At 46.8% G+C, this 13,024-nt stretch overlaps 1 protein-coding gene across 1 annotated transcript in view; it reads right to left on the reverse strand.

The window, feature by feature from the left end:
* Positions 1-8,467: 8,467 nt before the first annotated feature.
* TRIM71 (tripartite motif containing 71, E3 ubiquitin protein ligase) overlaps positions 8,468-13,024 on the reverse strand; it is a 64,393-nt gene continuing 59,836 nt past the window's right edge. Inside the window, exon 5 of the mRNA XM_006890617.1 lies at positions 8,468-9,919. Coding sequence (XP_006890679.1) covers positions 8,468-9,919 — 1,452 coding nt within the window. The remainder of the gene's footprint in view (positions 9,920-13,024) is intronic.

Below are 13,024 nucleotides of genomic sequence, written 5' to 3' on the forward strand. Positions count from 1 at the left end.
TGGAAAACAGTATTTTGACTACCTATTTGAAGTCTAAATACCAAAAGAACACGAATACTATAGTCAGTATAGGAGTATGGTTTAGCATTTCTGAAATCATTCGATGTATATTCTTGCCTTTGAGTTCGGATTCATATTGACCCCGTGTGTACAGACTAGAATTATTCCATTAGGTGAAGGCTGTGACCTTTCACTGCTAGATCATTTGGCTTCTTGAGTACCTCAGCATGGGCTCGAACCGCCAGGCTTTACCATTCGTGTCATCCGTGGAGTCCATGTATATTCTGTTGCGTGCTGTCAAGTGACAGGCAGTAAATTGCACAGATTGCTCACCCTTCCATGGAGAACCCTTGGCCTGTCTTCTACGTCACCTGCCTCACTGAGTCATCTCCTGTGCAGGCTCTATGAGGCAGGCTTGGCAGCTAGAGAATTTCAAGGTCCCAGGGAAGTGACACAGCTGGAGGGTCAACGTGCGAGACCTCTAACATGTGCAACCTAAGAGCCCCACTCTATATACAGAGTACCAGTCTATATTCTAAACCACGTGAGCTCTATCTTCTCAACCTTTGAGGTGAAACTTGGTTTCACATACTGTGGACATACTGGTCAGAAGGGACCAGTCCTTGGAAAAAGACAAGTTGGGTAAAGTGGAAGGTTGGGGAAAGAAAGAGCTTCGACAAGATGTACTGACATGGTGACTAGAACGGTGAGCTCAAACACGCAGAGATCTTGAGGAGGATGGTGCAGGGAGGGCAGGGCTCAGATCCGTTCTTCATGAAGTCGCCATGCGTCCAGGTTGGCTTGGTGGTACCTGACAACGTGGGTCCTTGTACCTCCCAGAGCCTTCAAGCCTCTCGGGGTTCCTGGTGGTAAGGGGATTGAATAGTTCCTCTAAAGGAAGGCCCTGGATGAAATGGATTGATTCCATCACTGGGGCGGGATGAGGATAGGCGTGTCAGAGACAGTGAGATTGGCACAGGATAGACAGGGCTTGGGGCTGCTATGAGTCCCAGGGGACTCAACGGCACATAACAACAGCATTCCAGTGTGGAGTTCCCTAAGTCAGAAGTGGTAACAGTGGCACGTAGCAATGAAACACTGGACTTGAGGACAGTGGAAACTGCGGGGATGGTGCAGGTTGTGATGTTGGAACAAGGCAAGTGGTACATGATGGCGGCTCACCATCCAAAAAAGAAGCCCTAGGTCTCACCTACCTCAAGCCTGCGACAACCATCAGTCTAGAATCTGGGTCTGTGAGGTACCTATTCTGAACACTGCGTGTAAATAAAATCGCAGATGACCTACGGAAGCCAACCGCTTAATGCCTGGAGGTTTGCCTGCATTGCAGTCTGTGTCAACACTAGCAGCCCTCCATCATGTGACTACATCACAGGGTGAAGCACCCACCCACTACATGAACACTTATGTGCCTTCTAGTCTCTGGATACTATGACGAGCTCGATGAACGCCAATGTACAATTTTATGGACACATGGTTTTCTGTACCAAGAGCAGGGCTTTTCTTTTGTTGTGTAGATATCACAGCTAACCCGTTCAAGGATGATCACTTAATGTAGTATGATGAGCTCAAGTGGAAACCATGGCCCCTTTTTCTCAAACCACTCCAGTCGTACTGCCGCTGACTCTCTGTGCTTTGAGAGGGGTAACCAGGGAAAGGCAAGGCATAGCTTCAACTCTGAGTTTAAGCCTCAGAATGCAAACGACTTGTGGTCCTTTCCGTTGAACCCTTTGCATTGCTAAGTGGCTGCATCATTTTACAATCTTGCCAGCAATGATTCTGATTTCTCCACATCTTCGCCAACATTAAAAAACATTTGGAAAACCATTGTGCTGGCTTTGTAGTCTGCTGGATTCTCCATTCAATGATGAGGCAGTTTGACTTCCACACAGAGAACAAGCTAGTAATTTTGGGGTGAATTAGCTCCAACTAAGAACAAAGTCCCAGTAGGGGTGACTTACCCACTCCCTCTCCCCACTGCTTGATTCCACTCTGGCACCCATAAAACCTGTATACCTGGCAGGGCCTGGAGGGGGCACGGTGACAATGGAAACCTACGGAACAGGTACTTCTCCAAGTCCATGGAAGCAGGCAAGCCGAGAGCTGCCAGATCTGAAATATCACTAAGAGTCCAGAAATGCCCATTTCTAAACCTTTCTCACCGTCAAAATTCCCTTTGGGGGCAGGGGCTGTATAACAATGAAAGAATTTTTCTTTTACTTTTCAAAATGAAGACTGCACAGTCGAGTGGACTTGGGGGGAGGGACTGTATAGCAATTAAAGAATTTTTTACTTTTCAAAGAGAAGAGTGAAATGGGATGGGGGAGGTTGGACAGGGAGAAAAGTGCAACAATGAATGAATAGAAATCCAAAGTCTCTGTACACTTTCATTAAAATTAATTTAAAAAAAAGAAAGAAAAAGAAAATAATTCCCTCTCTCTTGAAGTGCCGGCCTTTCTTTACCTGTGAGAATCCAGCCCACTGTGGCCCACGCCATGCCCTCCCGAACTCCCCCTGCACCTGCCCTGTACAAACATAACAGTTCTTCCCTGGATTAAAGAATCACACAGACACACTGTTTGCATGGAAAAAAAACAACAAACCCTCTTGTTTATTTGATTAAACAAAAATAAAATAAACTGCATAGGAACAATTTTAAAGTCCAAAGAGACACCAACTTTGTTTTAAGGCTGCGGTAGCCGATACATCTCCTTGCTACCTTCTCCAGCCTTCTCCATGGACCACAGTGATACATTCAGAAGCCTGTTAGCCAACACACGAGTTTTTGAACACTTTTTCCATTGGTTCTTTACCTGCCCATTGCCTGTCATGCCTGCGGCCTGCAGTATAATATTTATGATTTAAAAGTGAACTTAAAAACAAAAACCAAAAACCAAAAACCCATGGAGGGGAAAAAGACCCCAAACACACTTTAGGCTCAGGTTTCGGGAAAGACCTTGCCCAGCCACCGATCCACTTTATCGATGAGACCTGTGAGCCACTGCAATGGCCGCTGGGAAAAAAGGTGGCCAGGGGGAACCAGCACTGCAAACAGGCTTGTTGCAAGGTCAGGGGTGGGTGTGTCTTTTTTCCATTCCATCTGCCTAGACAGAGGGTCACTCAACCCTCTTAAGACCAGGCAACACGCCCATGTTAGCAACATGCCCATGTTAATTTCCCTATCTGCATTTGACAATTCTCTTTACAAAAAAACAAAACAAAACAAAAGAGCTCAAATGAGTCACGTGTTCTACACTTAATCAAAAGCTTTTTGCTGACCAGGCATGACAGCTAATGGGCCAGTATTAAGTAAGATTCATAAACAAATACAACCCGCCCACCCACCCCAATATACCTAACATGCTAGTTAAAAACAACATCCCTCCTTACCTACCCCACCCTCTCACCTGCATTTTTTTTTAAGGGAAAAAGAAAACCTGACCACCCTAAAAGCATGGGAAATCTTCCGCTGAAGAAAGACAACTACACAGATGGCTAGAAACATAAAATAAGAAAAGAAGAACTACCACGAGCTGGTTGTTAAAGAAAGTAAACACTTTGCTACCCACATTAACATTCAGTCAGGATGCCCCGAAAGACAGACAGGCGTCGGGGAGAAGACTACCTGAGCTTGTTAGTTAATACAATCATTAAAAGGAGGTCTAAGACCATGTGGATACACAACACTTTTAGAACCATTACTGGTTAAATGGTGATGGACGACAACCCACCAGGCTGGCTTGTTAACCCGTAAGATCAGTTTTTTTTAAAAAAAATAGACATCACTGAGGTATTTTTTTTCTCTCACCATGACATTTATCAACTCAACTGATTAACTACACTGGTCTCCGGCCCGGCCCTCTCTTCCAGCCAAATAAAAATTTAACTCAAGGGAAGAGAGGTGGGAGGGTCAATACAGTATATCCTGCTCATGTGCTTCTCGACTTAATCAAGTATTTAATAAACAAGCAAAGGAAAAAGAACCCCATCCACCATGATCATACCTTTGGTAGGAAAAGCAAAACGTAAAGACAACAGGACAATAAAGCACACATCACTAGTCACTGCCCAAGAAAAACAGCGACTGTTGCCTTATCGTGGTCAGAACACTCTGCAGGATCCAGAAAAATCTAGATATACAATCCCCAAGTCAAAAAGGATTTGCTTCCCTCTCATACAGTCGCTGTTTCCAACAACTAGACCCTTGGAATCGCTCCTAAAAGGATTTGTTTGCAGACATTCAAAATACAGATAAAACATTTTTCTCTTGAAGAGAAAGAGACCTAAAGGTCTTTTATTTGCAATTAAGTCCTCACATCAGTCAAATTAACCAGTAGTTTCATAATACTGAACTTGATAGTGGTGCATTTAAATTCAGGGAGGGAGGGGGAGGAGGAAGCCAGATTAACAAAAACTACCTGTATTTTTTTAAGGACCATACTTACTTCGGTATAGGAATATTTGGTTTCCCAGTTTCTCTTTCAAGGCCAAACATTTTCTCCCAAAGAGGTATCAGCTCTGGATAGAAAAGGCTTTCATCTAGAGGTAGCTCTATGAACCCACCCACTCCCCAGGGTGATTAATACTATTATATTTCTGATTTATCAGATGCTTACATGAGGTAGATGACGTTTGCCAAAAGTGAGGTGGAAACAAAACAAAAGCCCTCGGAGTGGTGTGTACATACGTGCGCTGTGCCCTGGCCGACAGAAGGCCCTCGCTTTCCATCAACACACGTCAGTACAAGAGCTTGACTTTTATGATGTTTCAAATAAATATCCTAGATACTTTTTGGCACCATTGGAAACTTTTTTTTTAAAGAAAAAGAAAAAAAAAAAAGACAACATAAAAACAAGCCTAACTTTGGCATATCTTGTGCTAGCTATCCAAAAAGAGTCATCTTGGAAATCTCCCAGAGAAGAAAACAACACATAAACAGTATTCTGCCCTTCAAGCCTAAACGTTCCCATACAGAAATTATTAATTAAGCTTTGGCTTAACTAGAATGACACAGAGCCAATGTCAAGCTATATTCTCCTACCACTCCCACCAAAGCACCACTCTGGCAACTTTTATGGCCTGATGCATAATTTAGATTTTATTTATGGTACCCTTGTTTGTGTTCTCCTAATTAAGTTAGACTTAAAAAGGTTGTCCCTTCGAGTCAGTGCACTAGAGGGAACAGTCCCCATCAGAGGACAGAGCACAGCCTACGCTGCTTCTCTGCGTCAAACTAACAGAGCAAGGACTTTCCGATATTCTTTGAGACAGCACCGTGGAAGTGTCAAATCAGTGTCAAGGAAAAGTGGCTGGAAAGTCTAGCCACTGCCAGACTGATATGTGGATATCCAAATCCAGTCAGGACTTCACTTGCCCAAACCTGAACTCGAGGACGGGACTGTGGTCATACAAACCACGCATGCACCTACTAGCTGAAAAATACCTTAGCCTTCTCCCTGGCGGCACCCAGGGCTTTTACATGTTCTCTTTCACCTGCTCCTCTCATCCTGAGACGTGCATTTAAATTACTTTAAAGCAGCCTCACCCCAAGGAGTAAGAACACTGGTCTTCACGGTTTGTTCCTGGATTTAAGAGTGTCTCCCTTGCACAAAAACCAAATGCTCTTTCCTGGTGCCAGCTATGGTCCCTGTGGGTCACACAGTCCGCTGTGGGCAGTCAGGAGCGGCACTGGCTTCTCAAATGCCAGTCCAGTGGGAGAAGCTCAAGCCAAAAGCAGCCACTTCCATTTCCGACTTGGGAGGCACGTAGCACCTAACACTTACACCCTCACTGTCAGGAGAACTCACCTGAAGTCTGAAAATGGGTCAGTCTTTATTAAAACCTGACTTGTTCCAGGCATGGAGTGGAAAGTCTAGTTTTACAGTCAAATGTACAAATAATTTTACAGTCATTATTATTGATCAAAAGATTTCCCTCAAATGAGAGAAATTAGGAAGGAGAGTGAAAACGAAGATGGAAAATGAGTGACTCGGTGGAATAAATTTACCCAATCCATGACCATACGTATATTTCTGAATAGGTTTTCAAGAAACAGAACAATGATGGTCAAGTCTCTCAATCTAAAGTTCTTAAAAGTATCTGAAACCCGTTGTCTTTGGTGTTTAAAGGGTGACTTGTGGTGGTTAGTGGTGAGACAGGAGTTGCACTAATTTTCTCCAAAATAAAACCAGTAAAAACATTAATGACATGAGCCCATTACCAAAGACGAAAAGTAAAGGAGGCAAAATAGAAGGCAGCTAACTAAGAATTAGGTGACGATTCATTAGGAAACTCACCAATTTAACAGAGAAGGTGCTTTCACTAAACCAGATTTCTTAATGTCTCTCCACCCTGTTAAACACGAAGCAGGAGATCTTTCCAGATTTTGAAAGCTCTATCTTGTGCATTCTCACCTGAGCTCCCCTCTCCCATTTTTGTGGTTTCAGAAACACCTAAAATGTAAAACAATGTGAAGAACACAGGTTATAAGAAGATACTTTTCATCAACTGTCTGAAAGGGAAAAGGGAGTAGCAATTTGATTGACTCTTCCTCAGTTCCCCATCACAGATTTTTCACTTTGGATGACAAAAGCACATTCCTCCACTATATTCATTTTACTCTATTTAAAAGGACATCCTTTTTGCAGTAGGGATTTCACTTAAAAACAGGATCTTTAAATGAATCCTTTTGTCTATATAAACAAGTAGAACTTGGAAGCCACTGGTTTCTGTGGAACTGGACCTCTTTTTCCTGAGGGGCGCAACTCTGCAATTTGCTTATGATGTTAGTATTTGGGATAAATAAAGGGACCCATCTGGGTTTTAACAAGCACGATTATCATCTACATCATCTTCCTTCCACTTGAACAACAAGCAGCACCCAGAAGCACAAGGGTTTTGTACCCAAGCCCAGCTCACAGCAAACCAACCCTGTAAAGTGACATCGCTGCCATCCCCAGTTCTGCGGTGGGGATGGGAGTTTTCATTCTTTGGTACCGAGGTAAGGTTGGGGTGATTTGGTTTATAAATCCTTTTACATTCAAAGGCCCTGAGGGAGAGGGGTGAGAAGTCAGCCCTGAGCCCAGCACAGACCACAACCAGGCAGTAAGACTGGCCAGAGCCAAGGTTGTGGGGACAAGCTGTTCTCATCTGTGTATCTTTGCAAACACTAGTTATTTCCCTGAACATCCAAAGCAGTAAAAAATTGTGCTTTTAAAAGAAAAGTCCATTCTCCTGCCTACTCTTCTTAGGAAAAGAAACTCCTAGCATTATGGAATAACATTCAATCTTGGGTTGGGATGAACAAGCTCCCCCTGACAAGAGACCCTAGTTTGGGGGCGACCTTGGACTCTTCCCACACTCTCACCTACAACCACAGAATAAGCAAGCCCACCCACACACACTAGCCCCTGTCTGAAAACCCCTCTGAGGATGAGGATGAACTTCCTTTCTCCTGCCATGTAATGCTCTGTCACCAACAGCAAAATGACAGTTAACATTTGAAGATAAAAAAATCCTGCACTATATACCTATTTTCTAGAAATCACTCATGTGGGGACAAAAAAGAAGGGCGTCGTTTATTCTGTGGGAGGTGGTGTATTATTTCCAGTTTCATGACTTCAAAGCAAGACCCCAGACTCTCACACAGAAAACACATGTTCCTCTCCCTTAATAAAAGAAACAGAAAGGTCCTAAAAACCACACGTGGTCTGTCTTTTCCAGGGCGAGGAAGCCAAAGACACCTAGTCGGAAAAACGAAAGAGTCCGAGCAGGATGCTAACCATACTGAGGTATAAATGGAGAACCCAGGAAAGTTCTCTGCTGCAGCACTTTAAAAAAATCCCCCCCCATAAGATCAACACCACAGAATACAATCGAAATCCCACAATAACACAGTAAGATCAAGAACACAAATACTCTATCATTATGCATTTTAAATCCTATTTTTTCCACGTTTTATAAATGCATTTTCTCCCTTAGTAGTTTTTTTTCTTGTGTTTTCGTTGGCTCAATCCACAGTATCCTTCCCATCAACATGTCCAGTGCCCTCCCAGCCACCCAGATGGCAGACTTGTGCATATCACGCCCCCCACTCGGGGCAAGAGGGAAAAGTGGGCTCTGCTGGGGGGTGGGATGAGGGAAGAGAGGGTGAGGGCCTGTCAGAGGAGGAAATGGAAAGATTTATGAGGTAGATAGAAATTATCACTTCACAGGCTCAATCCCTGCCTAAAAGAGAAGTACATTCATCTGTAAAAAAATAAAGATGAGGTAGGATTTAGGCAATGTTGTACTTTTCTTGTTCTCTTTAAAAAAACAAAAGGAAAAAAAAAGAAAGAAAGAAAATTTCCCTGAGACGGTTTCTTCTTTGAAATTCAGAAAGAGACAGTAAGCAAGAGAGGAGAGAGATGCAAACAGGCACACCCCAAACAGAGACGCCTAGAGACTGTGATTAAAAGATGAGGATGCGATTGTTGCCGAAGTCCACCACCACGATCATCCCGTCGGGGGTGATGGCGACGCCTGAGGGCCGGTCCATCTGCCCGAAGCCGCTGCCCTGGGCTCCGAACTTGCACAGGAAGCTGCCGTTGGACTCGAACATCTGCACCCGGTGGTTCCTGGAGTCGGCCACGATGATGCGCCCTTCCTGGTCGACGGCCACGCCTTGCGGGCGCAGGAACTGCCCGTTGCCGGTGCCCTCGGAGCCCAGGAAGCGGGCGGACTGGCAGTCCGGGTGGATGACCAGGAGGCGGTGGTTGTTGAAGTCGGTCACCACCAGGTGGCCCTCGTGGTTGAAGGCCACCCCTCTCGGGGAGTCAAAGTGCTTCCAGAGAGCCCCCTCGAAGCCGTACTTGTTCAGGAAGGTGCCGTCGGGCCCGAACAGCTGGATGCGGTGGTTACGGGTGTCGGAGACGAGGATCTTGCCCTCCGGGTTCACCGCCACGTCCCAGGGGTAGTTGAACTGCCCATTCTTGGTGCCCTTCTCGCCAAACTTGAGGAGGAACTGGCCATCAAAGGTGAAGACCTGGATGCGATGATTGTCCTTGTCGGCCACCACGATCCTGCGCGAGGAGTCGCAGGCCACCCCTGCCGGCCGGTCGAACTGCCCGGGCCGGGAGCCCAGGGTCCCAAACTTGTGGTGGAAGGCACCGCACGGCTTGAAGACCTGGATGCGGTTGTTGCTGCGGTCGGCCACCACGATGAAGCCCTCCTTGTCCACGCTCACGCCCCACGGGCGGCACAGCTTGCCGTCGCTGTCGCCCTCGCTGCCGAAGGTCAGGCCCGGGAGCCCGATGCCCACGTAGCTGCGGCCCGACTTGACCACCACCTTGAAGGGGCTGTTCTCGATGTGCTGGTTGCACATGGTGACCGACACCAGGTGCTCGCCCTCCAGCTGGGGCCGGTAGCTCACCACGTACGTCCCGTTCTGCTGGTCGCTCACCTCGGCCCCGAAGAGGTTGCCGTCGGGGCCCAGGACCACGGCGGACATCAGGTCGCCCCCAGAGTGGCGAGGCTCCCCGTCATGGTCGTAGCCGATGACCGTGAAGGAGGCGACCTTGCCCTGGAGGGCACGCTTGAGGCCCTCGCCGGTGGCCTTGGTGAGCGGGGCGAAGGCCCCACTGCTGACGAAGCCGAGGGACTTGATGGCGAGGTACAGGGCCTGGTCGGGCGGCGTGAACATGACGCGGTCGTCTTCCTGGGGCTGCAGCAGGCTACGCACCGTCTTCAGCTCCTGCACCTGGGCCAGCATGCGGTCCCGGGCCAGGAGGATGTCCAGCGCCCGGCCCTCCTCCAGGACCTGCTGGACGGCACTGATGGTGCTCTCGAGCTTGGTGAGGTTCTGCCGCAGCTTCTCCACCTGCAGGTACAGAGACTTGGCTTTCACCTGGCGGATCTTCTCGACCTAAAGGGAGAGGCAGGAGGGGGGAGGAGAAAAGAGCACTGAAGTCCAAGCACTGAGCCCAAGACCCCAATCAGTTCACAAGGACACAGCGGGGGCAGCCCACAAGAACACTCAATTGCATGCTTCAAACACCACAAAGTAAACCAGACAGCCAATAGCTGAGGAAGTGAGTCTAGATTAAGGAAAGCAGAGCAACAGGAGAATGTGAGAAATCCTGGCTGTATCTTCCTCATAGGGCACGTTAGCCCAGCTCCTAGGGGTTTTAGTGCCTCTTATCACTCAATTGTGCAGACTCAGCCTTCAATTTGGGGAGGAAACTCAACACCAGGAAAGAAGAGACAGAGAAAAGCCTGTCCTTCGGGGCCCTAGGTTTCTGTGCCAGAAATGCTTTGTTGTTAAGGAGCTCTGGTGGCCTAATTAGTGGTAAGGAGCTTCACCGTTATCTCAGAGGCACAAGGTTCAAATCTACCATCTGCTCTGCATAAGAAAGACAAGAAGGGCAATCAACTTCCTTGTGACTTACTGCCTCTGAAAAACTCACTAGAAGGTGGGCTCTGACTTGAAGGTACTTAAGAAAAACATCTGTTGACTAAGCAACCATCTAAAGGGATTGAGCAATTGTGTCTTGCTATTATGAACCTGGATAAGGATTTCTATTTACTGAGAGCCTGGAGTTTCACAGAGTGACATCTTCTCCCAGCGCCCCCGGACCTGTTTCCCTAATAAAGCCCATAATTGTGAGTAAAAAGAGATTCTATAAAGTCTGCATGGTCTTTTGCAATGACTCTGGGACCCAGTAAGTGGGTCCAGCAGAGTGAGGGCTATGTGTGACCTAAACCTTACAGGAATCAGTTTTATAGTGTGGATTTTGTTGGTGGGAATAGTTGCCTTTGTGGAGTTAAGAGAGCTCAGCCTTGGCCTTCTCATGTTGTCCTTGGTCTTTCTTTACTTGGTCACCGGGAATTAGGTCCCCCAGAACCATTCGAGCCACAAGAATCAAGAGGCATTAATTACCTCTGAGCAAATGACTCAGCCCTGCACTTGTGTATTTTAACGCTCATAACTGGAGCGTGAGAAAATACCAACTTATGTAACAAAGAGGTGTTTGGGCAGAAACTGGCAGAAAGGCTTTGCTCGGAGGGAATTAAAAAGTCAGTAAGAGAAGAGGACCCTCATTTGATTTGGGGTGAGGCTTCAACAAAAAGTCAAGATAAACGGGATTGAGGTGTGTCAAGAATGAGCAAATGTGTTTGGGAATTATCTGAGAATTTTTTTTAAGGCAAGTAGAAACAGTTTTGACTTTATTTTCCAAACATGCCTCTCTGAGAGTAAAGTAAAAACTTGACTTCTCTTCTTCCCGAAAGAGAACTCCCTCCCCTCAGGAGAGGGAGGCCGTGAATCAGGCTCCCAGAGGGCGGGAGAGAAGGTGAACACTACAGAAAGCCGTGCACAAAGACCCTTTCACGGGCAAATCCCGAAGAGCCAGTTAGTGGCAGAGGGCACCCAGAGCTCTCAGGTTGCAAGATGGAGGGCCCCCTCGCAGTTATAATTAACATTCGTGGGTGGTACATGGGGACACCAGAGTGTCTGCAAACAGTACTCACCAGTGCCATTCGAAACCTAGAAAACAGCAAAATCAATTTTGGCAACAAATAGAAAAGGGGGACGATTAAAAAAAAAAAAGGTAAATCTAGTATAATTTTTCAGAGCATTAAATAAGAGTAGTACTCAGAGGGGGTCACTTTGAAACTGAAGCACCATGGTTACCATCTTTAGATAAAAATCAAACCAAAATGGCCAATACCTTTTTGTCATGTTTGTGACTCTCAACAATACCGTGAGCCTAGAAGTGACCCGCAGGTTTGTCAGGACTGGGACCTTTCAGAAGCAAACTGCCAAGGGCCTTCCCTCAAGGAGGCCCTGGACGGGACTGAAGTGCTTGGTTTTCGGCTACTAATCACACATTTAACTGCTTGCTGTACTAGCCACAGCCCCCAATCAGTTATGCGCATTTTATTATTGGTGTTGTTATGTATCTTTGAGTCTGAACTGGTCCATAGCTCGAGTGGGTTTTCAAAGGCAATAAACTGCACAGAAGGAGCAATTTCCTTCTCTTATGGACCAGCTGGTGGATTTGAACTGAGCATCACTCACAGTATAACTCCTTACCACTAAGCCCCAGAGCTCCATATATAGACATAGATATATCTGTGTGTGTGTGTGTGTGTGAGAGAGAGAGAGAGAAACTAGGCAGGTATAATTTTTTTATTTCATTCTATTATTTTGTGTGTGTGTACCATCAAATTGGATCTGACTGGTACAAGAGGAGATTGTCCCTCGTTCTCCAGCAGAGCATCTGGTGGATTTGAACTGCGCACCTCTGGGAACGCAGTGCAGCTTCTTGCCACTAGGCCACCCGAGCTCCCTTATGCATATATGTATTAAAGAGCTCTGGTGCTTACTGTTAAGCACATGGTCATTACATGTGCATGGCCCATGGTCACTGCAAAGGTACACAATCCTGACAGTCCAAGAAGTGACACAGTATAATAGCCCCTTCATGGTACAGGTTCTGTTCTATTGAGTGAGGACGCAAGATCAGAGAAGAAAACGTGGGCGAGGCGCTGTGGTATGGGCAGGGAATGTCGCTTGTAATCTCCCCAGCTGATTTTATCTAAACAGCACACCAGTGTCCCCACCACTCCTCGGTGCCCCGGCAGGAAGAGAAGGGCACGCACTCACAAGCGGAAAACTGGCTTTCCACAAGGGGCCAGGAAGGGGAGCCAGCCAGGATATCAGAAATAGGACGTTTCCGACCAGCCTGCTTTCCTTAACAACAGTTCTGATTGTGTTCGCCTTCTCCCTGCTCCTTTTGAGAATGAGCAATAAAACTGGAAGCTCGTGGGGGCCCGGGCGCCTCTGAAAAGCCTTGTTGTGCCGAGTGTAGACAGCACCCACACTGTCCCGAGGGCTCGCGGCTTTTGGGGGAAATAAGCAAGTGTTCTAAATTTAGAACCCGGGTTCAGGATGCCGAAATGAGAGTCACTGGAGGCTAGTGGGGTGCACGGCAGCGGAAGTGCCGGCCGGGGTGGTGGGATCTACCGT

The sequence above is a fragment of the Elephantulus edwardii genome, unplaced genomic scaffold (genome assembly GCF_000299155.1).
Source record: "Elephantulus edwardii isolate Elephantulus edwardi_28Jun2011 unplaced genomic scaffold, EleEdw1.0 scaffold00091, whole genome shotgun sequence".
Taxonomy (NCBI): domain Eukaryota; kingdom Metazoa; phylum Chordata; class Mammalia; order Macroscelidea; family Macroscelididae; genus Elephantulus; species Elephantulus edwardii.